Here is a 19,012-nt window from a genome sequence, read left to right as displayed (position 1 = left end):
ATTTTCCACACACTTCGGTAGAAGGTAAGAATAACAGTGTAAGAGGTTTAGAGAATTCCCCTAACTTAGGCTATTCTTAGGCTGTGTTATTTCAGTTTGTAACATATATTTTCAAATTATAATTTGAGAAATGAATGATTTTTTTGAAAAAGAATGATCTTTTTGATTGATCTTTGCCTAGCTCACTGCCTGCACGCGGCAATTAAAATACGATGTTAAATTAATGTTAGGGTTAATGCTGAGTCTACTTTTGCTCTCATTAAATTAATGGGCAAGACACAGAAATGTATATTGTTCTAGGCATGCCTTACAGACATATTTAAGCTAGGGCTTGTGTTCCTTGTAGGTCCAGCAACAAAATGCGTGGGACTAGTTGGGTGAAAAAGTGGGACTATTTGCATTTGAGCAGAAAATGCCAAAAAGGTCATTTAGCAGAGGCTTCAAAACTGTAGCATTTTGATAAGTTTCCTCTACTCTATTTCCTCTGGTTAGGTCATGGGCAATGTTGCGAGATTGAGTGCTTGAAGACATTGGCCAGAGTGGCTTCAGTTGTCTAAAAGACTGCATTCCTTCAGTACTGTGCTGGAATGTGGACCAAGGTTATTTTCTAGAACTTGAATGCATGGCCTTCTGACTTGGGCAAGAACATTACCATAGCCATATATGTTTTCATCTGTGGTCCATAACTGAACGGTTTCTTTTGGAAGTCACGTTAATAGTTGAGCAGTGTGCTTTGGAGACTCTCAGCTTTGGGACAACACAGTCAAAAACCTTCACTGCAATATTTATGAATACTGTACATAATTGAATTTTGCCTTATTTAGCTAGGATAGGATGTAAGCTTGCACAACAAGGGTGTGCAATTAAAGACAGTGAAAATAATTGATGGCTTGTTCTGGGATATTTGTTCTCAAGTCTTTTCAAAAACACATTTGTAATGTGGATATATGAACCCAGCTGTCTTTGTATATTTGATGTGCGCAGTTAGCATTTGTTGACAAGTAATCAATATGCAGTTCAGGCTAACTCTACCACAGAGTTACCCCATATTGCATTTGGAAAAGCTCTGTGTAACCAGCAGCGATTAGGTAATGTCTACTCAAGGTTGAATTGATGTGTGGCATATAAGTGAGGAACCATTTTAGTTGAATTTGTTTTTGTCCTATATATTAAGCAACCACTAATAAGAGAATTTTAAAAAGATCAACTGTAATTTTATAGTAGTGACTATTAGCACTTGATATGCAAGTCACAACAGAATCAAGGAAAAGTTGATTACTTAGATGCTCATATCGAGTTGTTTCTGCCTGTGTAAGTTTTTTTTACAATTAGTGACTGCAGGGTTAGGTTTTAAATAGTTTGATAGTAGCAGAATTAAATAGCTGATTTCTTAATTCACTTGATCTTCAATTAAGGCAAATGGGTAGTGTTATGGCACTGTTAGCATTTTTACTACTTGATGCATTATTTTTGCTTGAAGCTGACAAGGACTCACTGACTTGCTCATAAGATGAGGAGAAATTCATGAAGCTTTCTCATGATTTTAATATAAAATGTATATACCACTAGAAATCTTTAACATTTCCAAACAAGCCTGTAATTTTAGATGGACCTATCAAATTAGAGCGTAATGCTGCTGCTTGTGCCATTGATTGGATTCAACAAATGTTGGTTATTGGTAGGAATTGTTATGGGCAAATTTGTGACTGCAAAACAGATGGGAATATGACAAATAAAAGCAAAATATGGCAGATGCTGGAAAGTCTCAGGTCTGAAAGCATCTGTGGAGAGAGAAACAGTTAATGTTTCAAATCCATATGACTTTTTGAGTGGTGAGGCAGTGGCACAGTAGTAATGTCACTGAATTAGTAATCCAGAGACTCCAGTGAATGCATTAGGGACATGAGTTCAAATCTAATCATGGCAGTGTAGCTGTAGTGAAATAGATATATATGTTTTGACTTTATTTACCGTGTTTCCCTGTCTCATCTTTCCATTGTCCTATGTTGTTACTAATACTTCCATTACCTTTTTACTTCAACTGTGGATTCACCTACACAGTGATTGACAAGGACCTTGCCCTGGATGACGAAGTACTCTCACTGAGCCATGTGGCTTGTTCCTGTTCCTTATATTTTTGTATTCCACTACCACTGTCTATCAGGCTAGGCAACTCTCACCCCAAAATATTACCAACAGTGTGAGTACTTCAGTTCTAGATTAACAGATGCTGTTCCCCAGAGAATTGTAGTCAACTTATTTAGAGGAAGCAGTAGAAAGTTCTATATCCAAGTTTGCATCAGATACTAATTCATGAGGAATAGTACATTACATGGCTAGAAGCAGAAAATGAAGGGGTAAGCAAGAAGGGGTAGGTGAGAGCAGTGCAGTTGATGTTGTCTACATGGACTTTGACAAGGTACCACATGATAGGCTGTTGCATAAGGTTATATCTCATGGGATCCAGGGTGAGCTATCTAAGTGGATACAAAATTGGCTTCTTGACAGAAGCCAGAGGGTGGTTGTAGAGAGTTGTTTTTCAAACTGGAGGCCTGTGACCAGTGGTGTACCTTAGGAATCAGTATTGGGCCACTGTTATTTGTATTTATATTAATGATTTGGATGAGAATATAGGAGGCATGGTTAGTAAGTTTTCAGATGACACCAAGATTGGTGGCATAGTGGACAGTGAAGAAAGTTATCTCCAATTGCAATGAAACCTTGATCAATTGAGCCAGTGGGCTGACGAATGGCAGATGGAGTTTAATTTAGACAAATGCGAGTTGATGCATTTTGGTAGATTGAACCAGAGCAGGTCTTACTCAGTTAATGCGTTGGGGCGAGTTACAGAACAAAGAGATTCAGGGTACATGTTCAAAGCTCCTTGAAAGTGGAGTCGCATGTGGACTGAGTGGTGAAGAAGGGATTCAGCGTGCTTGGTTTAATTGGTCAGAACATTGAAAACAGGAGTTTGAATGTCTTGTTAAAGTTGTACAAGACATTTGATAAGGTCACACTTGGAATACTGTTTGCACTTCTGGTCATCTTACTATAGAAAGTATATTATTAAACTAGAAAGAATGCGGAAAAGATTTACTAGGATGCTACCAGGACTTGATGGAATGAGTTATAAGAAGAGGCTGGATAGACTGGGATGTTTTTCTCTGGAGCACAGGATGCTGAGGGGTGATCTTACAGACGTCTATAAAATAATGAGGGGCACAGATCAACTAGATAGTCAATATCTTTTCCCAAAGCTAGGGGAGTCTAAAACTAGAAGGCATAGGTTTAAGGTGAGAGGGGAGAGATACGAAAGTGCCCAGAGGGGCAATTTTTTCACACAGGGTGATGAGTGTCTGAGGTGGTAGTAGAGGCGGGTACAATTGTCTTTTAAAAGCATTTAGATGGTTACATGGGTAAGATGGGTATGGAGGGATATGGGCCAAATGCAGGCAATTGGGATTAGCTTGGAGGCTTTAAAAAAGGTAGCATGGACAAGTTGGGCCAAAGGGTCTGTTTCCATGTTGTAAACCTCTGACTATTAATACAAGCAGAATTGGTGTTGGTTACCCACTTTGGAAAGTAAATTTCATATTTTCTATATGGGTAGAAACTGTGGAGGAGCGAAGTGAAATAGGTGGCCATGTATACACACAATTAAAAGCTTACCTCAAGTGGGTTGGAAATCAAGGGTGAGAAAGCAGTGCTTCAGTTGTACAGAACCTTGGCCAAAGTGGAGTATTATGTTAAACTTTGGACACAATAGATCCTCAGGGTGGATATAGAGGCTTTGGGGTTAAAGCAGCACACTGATACCAAGAGTTAAAGTGTGAGGGCAGTATTTGTACACCTGGTTTGTATTCTTTTACAAGAAGACACTGAGGGGAAATGTAATCAAGGTCTTGAAATGATAAAGCGATTTGATAAGGTAAACACAGTGAAACTGTTCTCTCTGGGGTTTAGCAGAAGACTAGAGCATTATATTAAAATTGGAGTCAGGCCAGTTTGCAATAAAATCAGGAAGTAACTTTTTGCAAAGTAATGAAAATTTCAAACACTCTGGGGGGGCAGGGAGGGTCGGGGGCGCAGCATTATAAAAAATATTCTAAGTGCTGAATGAGCATGAAAATGGGGAAAGAATCGTACCTTTTTTTTGGGGTGAGTTAAAAGTTTAGTTTTATCATATTGAGGAAAAAAAATGAAGCAAGTTCTGTTTCTTGCCAGCAGGGGGAGAGAATGGGGACAATGATTGCTGAAAGTTGAAGGTTGCAGCAGAGGGCGCCATTGTGCATGTGCAGAGCTCTCTGTTCTTCACAGCACAGAACAGAGAGATCTGTCACTGTCTCCCCACTTTCTGCTATTGTTGAACTCTGCCTGATTTTTCCTTCCCCCATCCTCACAAGGAGCAACCACCTGCTCCCCGCATGGGCTGCCTGATTTTTTTTTCTTCCCCGACCTCACACTGGACAGACCAGCTGATTGCCAGTGGTTGTGTGCCCCGAACCCTGTAGACTGCCAGTGTGGTATGTTGGCACTGCCCAAGGGACACCCTGCCCCGCCCCCGCTTCCTCTCCCGGGGAGCCCTCAATGGCTTCTAGCCCTACTGACAAGGCTATCATGAGTCCTCATTGATAGGGACCCTACTGAGGATCTTCACTGGCAAGGCCGTTAAGGCAAGTGAGCTTGGACGATTGTGTCCCTGGCTCACTCGTAATATTTTAATTCTATTTTAAATTTTGGGCACCCAGACTGATGTTGCATTTCCAGTGCTTTTAAGATGGTGAGAGCTGAGACATGGTAGAACATGCAAACTCCACATGGACAGTCAACATTTTGGCCAATACCTCTTCTGCAAATGACATCAGAATAACATCATCTAGACATTTTATCATGTTGCCGTTTATGGGTATTTGCTCTACATCACAATAGTCACTACATTTCAAAAAGTACATTGCTGTTATGTGCTGAGATGTCCAGTGGTTGCAGAAAAACCATATATAAATGCAAGACTTTTTCCAACTAAATTGTACAAGGAGTGCTTATTCTGTCTCTTTGTCTCAAAGCGTGGTGAATATTGGTCAGTTGAAATTGCCAAGACAGATTCTTGGATTTTTGCTTGGCTCTTGCGCGTTTTTTCTTTGGGGAGTTAGAAAGCTGATTAACCTACACCTATTTCTATGTAAAATGCAATAACATTGAAGTGGCTACAAGAACAAGTCGGATTTGGAATAACTCGCCATCTGACTCCCCAAAGCCTGTCTACCATTTACAAGGCAAAAGTAAGGAGTGTGATGCCATCCTGTGCAAGGCAGCAGTTTACACCATCTACCAGATGCACTGCAGCAATTTACCAAGGTTTCTTTGCACCTTCCAAACCCATGGTTTCTACCAAGAAACAAGGACAGTAAACCACCTCCCTCTTAAGTCACGCACCATCCTCACTTGAAACTATATTGCCGTCCCTTCATAGTTAAAAATCCCGGAACCCTCCCTAAAAGCACTGTGTGTGTATTTGCATCAGATGAAGTGCAGCAGTTCAAATGGTGGCTTGCAACCACATTCTCAAGGGCAATTGGAGATAAATAACAAATGCTCGCCTTCTCGGCAATACTCATTTCCCAGGAACAAATATAAAGAAACACAGTAATAGGAAATCCGTAAGTTTTATATAATGGAAATGAAACTTATTAATTTAACACTATAAAACAGTAACCCCAGTTGTGGGTCTCTCATCTGGCTGTTTTTCAGTTGGTGTGTCTTGTAGTAGATGCTCATCTTTAACCTGGGAAAATGGCACATATAACTCATTGTAAATTGAAGATAGTTAATGTATTTAAGGCGGTGAAATAGACCTAAAGTATGTATTGAAGTACAGTGAAATAGTAGGCATGTCTAAGTTAGCTATGCTTCCAGGTCTATCCTGATTCATGAATCAGCTTGGTTTAATTACATATTTGGGGATTTTAATGATGTAACAGTGCTCAATGTTGTATTGATTTTTATTCCATTTTAGACTAACCTTCTTGCAAGCTGTGCTTCAGATAGAAGTATTGTCCTGTATGATATAAGGCAGGCAACCCCCTTGAAAAAGGTACAGATTTAAAATTTTTAGTTGCATCAAATTGAATAGAATTAATTTCTAAGATACCTGTGTTTGTTTCTTTTAACATTATAATTTTATATTAACAGGTTATCATGGATCTACGGACTAATGCTATATGTTGGAACCCCTTGGAAGCCTTTATGTTTACTGGAGCAAATGAGGATTACAGGTAATTCATCATGCAAAAAGATTAGAATGTTACGTATAAAATCAGAGCAGGGAACAAGAATGGATCTGTTCTTGTGTGGGATTATAGCAAATTCATTGCAATTTTTAATTCTGGAATTCATACACTCACATTCAATATAGTTGTCTTAAAAGTGAGGATGAGATGAAGGGAGTAGCAGGCAATAGTCTTGACTACAGATTCTGTTGCCAAATTAATCCTTCCAGAATCATGATACTGGATTTTGAATGTTGCCTCATCAAATCAGAGGAACTAGTGTTAAATGGCTTTGTCCCAATAATTTCAGCAAATTAATTTTAAATCTATTTTAGTTGATTTCTTCATACATTGATCAGATTAAAGGATTGCATCTTCTGAAAACTCAATTCACTATTAGAACATCATTCTTTAAAAAAAAATACATCTAAGTAACTTGGACTGTATTTGAGTGTCATTTGTGACTCAATCGGAGTACTCTTACTCCTGAAGCACAACATTCCAGGTTCAAGCCCCACTCTAAGTCTTGAAGGTAAAAGTCACAGCTCAGCTGACACCCCAGCACAGTACCACTTTGGTAGGAATAATGGTAGGAAGGACTATTACTTACGTGGCAAAAAACTGCAGCATGCGACGGTGCAAAGGGACCTCGGGGTCCTTGTGCATGAGTCGCAAAAACCCAGCCTGCAAGTGCAGCAGGTGGTCAGGAAGGCGAATGGGATGCTGGCCTTCATAGCGAGGGGGATTGAATATAAAAGTAGGGAGGTCTTGCTGCAGCTGTATGGGGCACTGGTGAGGCTGCAGCTGGCGTACTGTGCAGTTTTGGTCGCCGCATTTACGCAAGGATATTTTGGCCTTGGAGGGAGTGCAGAGGAGGTTTACTAGGCTGATTCTGGAGTTGAGGGGGTTGAGCTATGAGGAGAGGCTGAATAAACTAGGCTTGTACTCATTAGAGTTTAGAAGAATGAGGGGGGATCTCATTGAGACATATAAGATGTTGAATGGGATGGATAGGATAGAGGTGGAGAGGCTCTTCCCGCTCAGAGGACAGTAGGACTAGAGGGCGCAGCCTCAGGATAAAGGGTGGGCAGTTTAGAACGGAGTTGAGGAGGAACTTCTTCACTCAAAGGATGGTGAATCTCTGGAATTCTCTGCCTGTTGAAGTGGTGGAGGCTGCCTTGCTCAATATTTTTAAGACGCGGGTTGATAGGTTTTTGATAGGCAAGGGGATTAAGGGTTATGGGGAGAGGGCGGGAATGTGGAGCTGAGCCATGACAGATCAGCCATGATCTTATTGAAAGGCAGGGCAGGCTTGAGGGGCTAGATGGCCTACTCCTGCTCCTATTTCTTATGTTCTTATGCTCTTATGTACTGAGGGGAATGTTGCCCTCTGAGGTGCCTTTTCTTCAGACGAGACACTAAGCCAAGACCCTATCGGTCTGTTTGGGTTGATGTAAAACAAAATTTCTCAGCGCTATTTTGAAGAAGAGTGGGTAAATTATCCACAGTATTTTAGTCACAATCCCTACAGTGCAGAAGGAGGCCATTTGGCCCATCAAATCTGCATCATTTATCTGACAAGTATTCCACCATGGTCTTCTCCCCAACCCTATCCCTGTAAACCCATGTATTTACCCGGCTAATCCCCCTGACATACACGCCTTTGTGACACTAAGGAGCAGTCCACCTAACTTGCACATATTTGGACTGAGGGAGGAAATCTGAGCCTCCAGAGGAAACTGAGACATGGTAGAACATGCAAACACCACACGGACAGTCAACATTTTGGCCAATACCTCTTCTGCAAATGACATCAGAATAACATCATCTAGACATTTTATCATGTTGCCGTTTATGGGTATTTGCTCTACATCACAATAGTCACTACATTTCAAAAAGTACATTGCTGTTATGTGCTGAGGTGTCCAGTGGTTGCAGAAAAACCATATATAAATGCAAGACTTTTTCCAACAATAATTATCTTGTTCCCATGTGTTATAATCTTAACTCACTTCCAAGTAGTAGTCCCTCCAGTCCAGCTTGCTGATCTGGAAAAAAATAGTTAAACATTTTTCAGGAAGTCAAACTGTTACTGAATAAGGCTCAATTGAATACAACCCTAAACTAGTTGGATTTCGTTCAACTAAATTGTACAAGGAGTGCTTATTCTGTTTGTGCTAGATACTTGTTCTAACCTCGTGACAATTCATAGTTTTGTCCTAAATTTGACGACATTTTGGATACTCTATTTGAAAATGCACACATTGCTAAAAATACATGTCACACAAATTGGATTTTTCATGTGAATGCATTCCACACACACAATCTGATATTGTGGTGCTCCTTCCTAAAAACTCCTGATTATTGCTGGTATGGAATCTTGAACACGGTATCTGTCATGCAGAAGGATTATGGAACTACTGTAAAATAAATTGGAGACTATGATAAAATTTGCTGTGAAATGTGTCAACTTCTAACATTGTGGAAGAGTAGTTTACCCCTCTTCTGGATTAGAAAGAAAATATGATTAAAATTTGCAGGTAATAAATTTCAGCAAATTCCTTTGGATGTCATTTCATAACTGGTAGAACTGAGATCACAATCTTACCAGAAGCACTAAAAATCCTAGGGTCATACTTCCTCTGGGCCATTTATTCACTCCATTTATATAACAGCAGTGGTTCAGGTTTTGCTATTGATTGATACATAGTAGTGTGCACTATATGGAAGATGGGTCCATTTTAAATTAAAAGCATCGTAACTTCCTAATTCATTGCTTACAGCAGTGATGCTTAATGATAATCCATGCCAATAATGCAAGTAGGGCATTCCCTCTTCACCAAATTCATGGCTCTTCAAGTATAAATTGACAACATTGAGAAAATGCCTGAAAGTAAAATATCTTAAATATTTGTCCAAATGCAAGCTATAGAAAAACTAACAGGATAAGTATTTTGCATCTTTTTTTCTTCCTTTCTTTGCAGACTGATTTTTTTTTTAAAATAAATATCCACTGGGGATATTTTCAGACTTCTTAATGATTTAAGGTGGAGATTTACCCTTGTGTATAGAAATTATAATGCAGAGTCGACTCAAACTAGAGGCATGTACAGGAACAAATGGATAAAGTACAATCTCAACAGGTTCCCTTATTTCCATTAACTACTATAGTGGCATAGTGAACAGTGAAGACTTATCTAGGAATGCAATGAGATCTTGGATGAATTGGGCCAGTGGGCTAATGAATGGCAGATGGAGTTTAATTTGGGTAAGTGTGAGGTGATGCATTTTGGTAGATTGAATCAGGGCAGGACCTACTCAGTTAATGGCAGGGCATTGGGGAGAGTTATGGAATAAGAGATCTAGGAGTACAGGTTCATAGGTCCTTGAAAGTGGAGTCACAGATGGACAGAATGCTGAGGAAGGCATTCAGCATGCTTGGTTTCATCAGTCAGAACATTGAATACAGGAGTTGGTTCATCTTGAAGTTGTAAAAGACATTGGTAAGGCCACACTTGGAACAGTGTACCAATCTGGTCACCCTGTTCTAGAAAAAATATTAAACTAGAAAGTATGCAGAAAAGATTTACTCGGATGCTACCAGGACTTGATGGCTTGAGTTATAAGGCAGAGGCTGGATAGAGTGGAATTTTTTACTCTGGCACATGGGAGGCTTAGAGGTTTACAAAATAGGGCATAGATAAGGTAAATAGTTAACATCTGTTCTCAAAGGTCAGGGAGCCTAAAACTAGAGGACTGAGGTTTAAAGTGAGGGGAAGAGATACAAAAGAGTACAGAGGCAATTTTTTTTCAGAGGTGGTGAGTGTCTGGAACGAGCAATAGAAGTGGGTACAATTTTGTCTTTTTTTAAAGAACATTTAGACAGTTACATATGCTGTAAACCTCTAACCTATAATCTATCAAGCCTTATATCATTAAGTACTTTTCTGCATTAAATAATTAACTTCTACCATGCTTTGCCCATTGTGATTGCAAAAGAACAAGGTAGTATTTCCACAAATTGCACTCTGGCGTAAAGAATTCTGGACCTGCAACTAGTTTAAATTGTTAAATTTCTAAGTTTTGTTTCTAACTCCAGCTAAATGTTACTATTTGTAATTTCCCTCAAAGGTGAAATTAGTTCTATTTTTTCAATATTTACCACGTTAGGTCAGAAGAATGCAATCCTCTTCCCTTGTGTGTCATTTTATGGTTTGTAGTTCATCATGGAGATGGTGCTTACTGTACAAAGCTGCAGCCAAAATCTGAGTGCATTTTTGCTAAAACTGCACTACATTTAATTTTATAGATGCCCACAGTGACGATCTGACAAGGTTAATTGATTTTTTTTAAAAGTAGTTGATGGGAATTTATTGTTTTTATAAGTGAATAAATTGATCACTTTTTATTGTCTGTTTCAAGAAATGTAGTTGAATTGTAAGTTTTTGCTGTATAATAAAATCACAGCCACAAATTAAATATTTATCCTGGTACCAATGTTAAGTTGACCATTATCTTAATCATGTAGCTAAATTCACTCATTTCGGCAACCATTCTGGTAAATCTCTTCTGCACCCTGTCAAAGATACCTGTATCCTTAAGTATGTCAATGAGAATTGGATGCAATACTCTAGTTGTTGCCCAACCAGAGCTTTATAAAGGTTCAGCAAAACTTCTGTTGTACTTTATATCCCTCTATTAAGCCCAAGATCCCATATGCTTTGCTAACTAGTATCTGAATGGGTTGTAACATTTTCAAGAACTATGCAAATGAATCCCAAATTCTGTTGTAGTAAATTGGCATATTCACTTTGCAACACCTACGCATTTGGTATCATTGACAAATGTTGAAATTCCACTCTCTAGCTTTATCCAAAGCTGTGCATATATATTCTGAAGAAGGATTGGTCCTACCACTGATCCTTGGGGAACACCACTGCCCTCCATCCTCCAATCTGAAAACAACCATGTTCCCCAACTCGCGGTTTTCTGCCTTTGAAACTAATGTTTTATGCAAGCCCTCACTCCCCCTCTTCAATGAGCCCAAATTTTGATAACCAGCCTTTTACGTGGTATTTCCACAAAAGTGTCCTTAAAATACATGTAGATATCATCCATTGTTTCCTGGATTAAAAAAAAAACTTTCTCTTACTTCATCAGAAACTTTAAATTGGTCAAAGACAGTCTGCCCTTTACAAATCTTTGCTGTCTCTCCTTAATTTAAAACATCTCCAGTGCAACTATCACCTTCACATGGCCCATTTCTGACACATCCCTTCCTTGAGCCTTTTGTCTTCCAAAGAGTCCTGGCTTTGTACCTGAAACCTATGCTTAAGTTCTCCATTACAGTTTTTCCTGTTAGTTTTTGGCTTTGTCTTGCCCTGCTTAAAACCCCACTCACTTCATTGAAGCTAATCCTACTTCATGTTGTTCCTGACGCTTCTATACTTAATGACTCAGGAAGTCAAGCTATGAAGGAACATGGTTTTACTTTGCATTCTTTAATAAACTAATACGGTGTGCACACCAGTCCCTGCCTGGAACTACAGTTCAGCAGGCTCAGTCCTAGGTTTGACTTATAAAAGAATCAGGTAGAGTCCCAGCTGGGCAGGCCACTGCCTGTTATCAGGGAAACTTGGACTCAGTAAGCCCCACAGGGAGATCAATTAGTGATTTCTTCATGGAGGTTATCACATCTACCAACCTAAAACATCTAACACAATGATCGCTCTTAACCAAATGATCTCCCATTGATAACTGGGAGTTCCCTCAGCACCAGATTCAGTAATACCTCCTTCCTAAATTAGACCAAGGACATGTCTCATTCTCCTTGCTTTGTATTCCAACCCTATCCTAATTGCTATCTGTCCTTTAGTGTGTGTGGGGGGAAAAATCTCTTGAGTGTAGTGTAATGATAGTCTAATTCTTCACACTTTCTTTGTACAGGTTGTATACGTTTGACATGCGCAACCTTGATATTCCCATAATGGTTCACATGGATCACGTATCAGCAGTACTTGATGTTGATTACTCTCCAACAGGAAAGGAGTTTGTCTCTGCCAGCTTTGATAAATGTATACGCATTTTCCCTGCAAACAAAGGACACAGCAGGTTGGTAGTCTTCAGAAATATACATATTTCTTATGTTAATTCATCAGTTTTGTCTGTGTGTCAGTCACCAATTTTGGGATTTTCTGTGCAGACGGATTGAAAATCAACAGAGTAACATATATAGTGGTAACATGAAATGTGATGTTATTCAGTTCTTGTTTCTGTTCTATAGTTTGAGATTCAATATAATGCATTTTCTTTTACACTCAGCATTTTTTAAAAAACAATGAGAGAAGAAATTTGAGTTGAAAATAGTCCTTCTGATATGAATTTGGGAAATTGATCAATGTTGGATCTGGAGACTTAAGGCTGGATTTTTGGGCCCTTGAGGATCTTCTGGCTCCATGAAAACTAGAAGATCCCACTGGCTGCGTGCTTGTGCACACGTGCTTGGGGGACGGAGTGCATGCGCACGTGCGTTGGAGGGTGTGTGTGTGTGTGTGTGTATACGTGTGGTGGTGCTCGAGGCTGCAAAATTCAAGCCTTACAATCTTCAATCTCCAGGAGATGATGACTAATGGCCATCTATGTGGTGGAGTAGCTTGAATACAATTCTGAGAAAGAAATAAACTGCTTTTAATCAGTGTATTACTGATATATTTGGTCTGTTCTTTTAATGGAGTTGAAGCTGTCCTGGAAAATAAGGAGTCCCTTTAAAGCTGCAAATTTTTACTCCTGAAAGATTGGATGCTGAATTAGTTGAAATTTGAGTGAGATCGACAGATCTTTATCAGACGATCTGCTGCTAATTACCAATTCTCTACCAAACCTCCCTAATATGTGGGAGAACACCTCTGAATCTTGTCCTCTCCCAGATATTATGCTTTTCTACCTTGCAAGGCTATCACAAAAAACCCATGAAAGGCTATAAAGCATACGTGTATTCAGTAAATTCTGTGCATTCAGTGAGTGACAATCTGGCAGATGCATTGAGTGTCATGTGTTTGCGAAACATGCTGTGAGGATATGACGAACTGTATTATTGTGTGAAGAAGCACTGGTGGATAGTGGAAAAGGCAAGTGAGGATGGGAATGATTGCTGCTGCTGAAAGCAAAGGGAATGTGAGGGCTAATGTGAATGGAGTACCCTTAATTACACAGTGAGAGTTGGTGTACTGCAGAACATTGACCAGCCTGTGACTTTTCTCACCTTGTACAATCTGGTTGGGTCATTCAAATGCTATCTGCACTTTGTTCAAGTCCTCATTGCCATTCTCCTGCATGATCATTTTGTAGGCTACCTCCAACCATATCACCTTCATAGTGGTGGTGGCAGCACCTCTCTTCTTTCCACTCCCTGCCCCCTCCCAATTAATGGATAAGAGGATCATTCTCCTCGCACCCAGCGGAACATCCATGAATAATAGTGAACCTGAGTGCAGCTTTTGCTCTTTGCAGATACTTCCCTCATTTTTCTCGTTCAAAATCCTTGCCATGAATCTGCAGATGCCCTCCTTTATTGAATCTGTGAGCTGGACTTTTCTTACCTGTGTTGGAGAGGCAGAACCTGGAACTAAAATGGTAATGAGTCACCCCTGTTGCAGTCAGACATTCCCAGGCACTAGTATTGCACTCTGCTCCATTTTCATCCCTGTGTTGATCCCTGCCTTAGCGTTGTGCTCACCGGTGAGTGGATCCAGAAAGTGGGTGTTTTTTATTAACGGAATTCACTTAATTTACCTGTGCCTCTATAACAGAATTGTAATTGGAAGATAGATTGCCATTGATGCTGGACCAGCCAAACAAAGGACAAGGTGGACAAAGCTAATAACTTTGACTACAAGCTCTATTAGGCCAATTCAATTCTGGCTTCTCCAAGAGAAGCCAGAATTGAATTGGCCATTATAGATTCCAATGTTTCTCTATATTAATGTAGAATCAGTAAATGACTAATGAATACAACTAAGCACATAGGCCTTGGCAGCAGCCAGGCTGCAATGCATCTGTATAGCAGTTCTTAATCCAAGCATGAAAAATATTCCAATGTCTGAAGAATAACTGACACAAAGGAAGTTGACCATTGTTGTTTTAAGCCAGACGTCACAGCATTCTCAACTACTCCATCATTGACTTTCCCTCCACCGTCAAGTTGGGATTAGAATTTTCATTAACAATCCTACAGTGTTCTGCTCTATTCATGACTCCTAATAATGAAATGAGAGCCAACCCACAGCAAGGCTTAAACACCTACACTTGGGTTGATATGTGGAAGAGTAATTTTCTACTCGAGCTAGGCACTGCCCATCTATAAGAAGATGAAATTGAAACGCCATCCCAACTTTCAACAACAACATTCTGTGTATGCTATCACTAATCTTTTCGGGGGTTTACCATTGATCAGAAACTGACCAAACATTTTAACAAAATGGGTAAAGGAGCAAGACAGAGGAGGAACTCTACAGCGAATGATTCAGCTACTGATTATCAAAATCTCAATCATTTATGCCATTTAATTTAGATGTGTAGCTGCAGCAGTATTCTGGAATTTTGATACCATCCAGGGCAGGCAGATGGATCAGTTACCACTGGGCTCTTTATCCAATCCATCCAGCTTCAGTCACTAAGGTGCAGCGTAGAAACTTACCATGGTTGTTTTAATAAGATCTCTTTCCAGCAACTTTCATCAGTACAAAGGGCAAATATAGCAATGTCATGGGGATACCATAATTTCAAAGTTGTTCTCCATGTCAGACACTATCCTGTCTTTGCTGTCTTATTCTTCTGTTATTACTGGAACATTAACTGCGAATTCTCTACCTGATACTATAATGGGAGTGCCAGCAGCACATGGACTACAGTGTTTAGAGGAGGAAGTCTTTTGCCATATTTTTAGGACAAGTAGAGATGGGCATTAAATGTAGGTGGGTCAGTACGAGCTACATTCCAAAAACAAATGCAAAGTACGTTCTTTGGATTTGTGACTCTCGAGGAAAAATAGTTTACAACATTATAATATAGCATTAGATTATAATTTAGGATGGTTCACTTCCATTGTGAATCAGTATAATGAAAATATTAAAATGGCATACTTCACTGTAGTTTTTCAATGGGGTCGATTTTAAAAATAATTGAATGCTTTGTCATTACCTTAGTTCTGAGAACCAGGAATCAAACTTTAGTTTTTAAACTGATTTCTCAAATGTTCTGATCATTAAATAACACCACAAATTCTCTGGAACAATTAGCGATGAGCAATAAATGCTGACCTTGCCAGCATTGTCCACAACCCAAAAATAAATGTGGTTTTTATCTTAAAACTTAATGGAATATTGAGTCAGAGAGGCACATTAGTTAGCATTGCTGCCTCACAGCACCAAGGAACCAGGCTTGATTCAGGCCTTGGGAGATTGTGTGGCGTTTGCATGTTCTCCTAGGTCTGTGTGGGTTTCCTCCCACAGTCCAAAGATGTGTAAGTCAGGTGGATTAACCATGGTAAATGCATGGGGTTATGGGGATAGGGTAGGGAAGTTGGGCCTGGGTAGGATGCTCTTTCAGAGAGTCGGTGCAAATTTGATGGGCACTGTAGGGATTCAATGGAGTTATTTTGCCATAGCATCCATCAGGTATAACTAGCCTTCTGGCTAATCAGGTTTGGGCAAGAAATGCAGGGGGCTCTGAGGAAGATCTGCTCTACGTGACTGGTAATGGCTTGGATCTCATTGCTCACAAGGGTGGTGGATGTAGTGATGATCAATGATTTCAAAGGGAAATTGGGCACTTGAGGAAAATAATTTTTCAGCACTACAACAGTGGATGCAGGGGAATAGGACTGACTGGTTTTCTTGACACAGCTGGTGTGATCTTGATGGCCTAGTGACTGATGGATTCAATGACTCTGTCAAATTGGGATGATGGCAAAGATGAGAAGGGTACAAGGAATGGGAATGAAGTGAAACAAGCCCTAAATAGGGATAGGTAAGGAACCTTTCTGTAAGAGCAGACAAAGAGTATTACCTCAAGGGAAGGGGTTCTGGCAAGCTATTTTGGGAGAAGAGCAGTTGTTGAATACTGCTTCAGCAGAGATGGGATTTGAAGATCTTAACATTTTTGAACCAGAACATGCTGACATGAAAAGAATAATAATTTTTCTCAGGCAGTAATTTCTTTGTTATATTGTCAGTTGGTGAAGGATGCTGTGAACTTTGTATGAAAAATACAGAAAACTGTAAGATGTAGGAGCAGATGTAAGCAATTCAGCCCATCAAGTCTGTTCTTCCAATCAGTGTGATCATAACTGATCTGATATGATGATCTACTACTCCAACTGCATATGGAATGTGAAATAGTATTATTGAAATAGTACAAGATGTTGGGGTTCAAACTGGCATAGGATATTGAAAAGCTTAGAAAGTGACATTTTACTGAAATAGACTGGATGTGACAAGTTTGAAAAATTTGTGCATCTGAAAATATTCAGAAGTGAGCAGCATATATACAGTAGGTGGCAGTATTTCCATGGGTGTGTAGGATTATTTGTCAGCAGTGGGGTGTGTGTTTTAACACTAAATGCAAGTGATTTTTAAAAATTGGAGCTGGGAAGAAAATCTAACTTGCCTAACATACACAGTTGTTATGACAGTGACAGAAGGACCTGGGGTTCATATGCATAGATTTTTAAAGGCAGCAAGACAGGTTGAGAGAGTAAAAACAAATTACTGCGGATGCTGGAATCTGAAATCATAAGAGAAAATGCTGGAAAATTTCAGGAAGTCTGGCAGCATCTGTAAGGAGAAAAAAGAGCTGACGCTTCAAGTCCAGATAAGCTTTTGTCAAAGCTTTGACAAAGGGTCATCTGGGCTCTCAGCCTCAGTTCTTTTCTCTCCTTACAGATGCTGCCAGGCTTCTCAGATTTTCCAGCATTTTCTCATGTTGAGAGTAGTTGGGCCAAACCTATAGGAACTTGGGATTCATGAATTGAGTATAAAGCAAGGAAAGTGATGCTAAAGCTTTATAAACCTCTGGTTAGGTTACAACTAAGGATATTGCATTCAGTTGTGGTCACCATCCTTTAGGAAGGATGTGAAGGCCCTTGAGAGAATGCAAGGGAGATTTACCAGAATGGATCCAGGGATGAGGGATGTTATCAGCGTTACGTTGAAGACGCAGGGGCTATTTTCCATCGAGCAAAGGAGATAGAGGGGAGATCTGTTGTAGGTGTATAAAATGTGATTCTACTGATTTGGATAAGGTGGACAAAGAAAAGTTTTTTAGTAGATGGTTGTACAAGGATGAGGGGACTCAGATTTAAGGTTTTGGGCAAGAGGAACTGGGTGACGTGAGGAAGATTTTTTTTCGCTCAGCAAGTGGTAATGACCTGAAATTCGCTGCTTCAGTTGATGAAGGCAGAGGGAACCATTGAATTCAAAAAGAAACTGGATGGGTACTTAGATAAGCAAGGTGATGGGGATAGAGTGGGGCAATGGGACTAGATGGATTGCTTTGCATGGAGCAGAATCTCAATTGTTATGGTGCAGAAGGTGGCCATTTGGCCCATTGTGTCTATAGATGATAGGCCAGCTGGCTGCCTCCTTTGCATTTATGATTCTTTGACATCCATGTCTGGACAAATTGCTTTCCTTAAGTGTACAATTCCTATTAACATTTTGATAAGTTCAAATAACTTAAATTGCAGATTCAGGCTGCTTATTATTTTATGAAGTGTGAGGAACTACTTTGAAGGATACCCTTTTTTTGAGGACAAATATTGATTCAAGCAACCCTTGGGTTTGGATGAAATCTGTTTTTCATGAGCATATTGTGGTTTTGAAAAGCTTTTGATCATGGTTTAGCAAAAATTTTCAGTTTGATCACAATGTACTTTTCAACGTTCGCTGTAAACAAGGGTCTTGTATTGAGAAATTACACAAGAATAATTTGTCAGATTCTCTTTCAGCAATTATTTTGTCGCAGCCGTTCTAATTGATTTGATGTACCCTAGTGGCAGCCTCTTACCTCCCTTACTCTGACCACTTTTTGTTAGGGGAAAAAGTGCCAGTGTTCATTTTTTTTTAAATAAAAATGTTTCTGTTTCAGTTTAAGGCAGTGGAGGCTATGTTGCAAAAGTTGATTATTGCCTTGCTAGATAGGTTACATGGAACCTCTGGAGTGAACAAGTTTTGCCATTTTTTTTCTACGATGAGGAAAAGTAAACTGGGATTTTGGTTCACATCCAGTTTACTGTGAATCTGTACACCTCATGCATAATGACAATTACAAAGAACACTGCCACAGGCATTTTTTCTTTCATTTTGGTTCATTATATTAGTAATTCACAAAGTATCATTTAGCCAATATTAATTTTTCCATCTGTAGAGATTCTGCAGTTTTTTAATATCAATGTCCAACTGTCTCTTAAAGGTTCCACAGCTGTCCTATTCGTGGCTGGTACCAGAAATCTGTTGCACAAGTTGGTCATTCATTTTAGCGAAGATCAACTTCCTGACACCTGTTATTTCAAAGGTTCACCGGCATGTTCATGCAAGTGTAACAGACCAAATCTTCTCATCTCCAGATCATTGTTAGGTTTCCAATGACTGATGATGCACTTGGAGACTCTAAGGAAGTTCTGATGCACAGGGCTGTGGGAATTTCTGATGGGCAATTCCCCTGATCTGTGGGTCTCTCTGCAAATATCT

The 19,012-nt window shown here is 39.6% G+C and overlaps 1 protein-coding gene across 1 annotated transcript in view; it reads left to right on the top strand.

Moving 5' to 3' along the window:
* The window catches only part of dcaf13 (ddb1 and cul4 associated factor 13), a 73,572-nt gene that overhangs the window by 17,602 nt on the left and 36,958 nt on the right, over positions 1–19,012 (top strand). The window contains exons 6-8 of the mRNA XM_080194834.1: positions 6,014–6,091; positions 6,190–6,272; positions 12,213–12,377. Coding sequence (XP_080050960.1) covers positions 6,014–6,091; positions 6,190–6,272; positions 12,213–12,377 — 326 coding nt within the window. The remainder of the gene's footprint in view (positions 1–6,013; positions 6,092–6,189; positions 6,273–12,212; positions 12,378–19,012) is intronic.

The sequence above is a fragment of the Carcharhinus amblyrhynchos genome, chromosome 8 (genome assembly GCF_965287045.1).
Source record: "Carcharhinus amblyrhynchos chromosome 8, sCarAmb.v2.hapA, whole genome shotgun sequence".
Classification (NCBI taxonomy): domain Eukaryota; kingdom Metazoa; phylum Chordata; class Chondrichthyes; order Carcharhiniformes; family Carcharhinidae; genus Carcharhinus; species Carcharhinus amblyrhynchos.
This window is presented reverse-complemented; position numbering and strand designations above follow the sequence as displayed.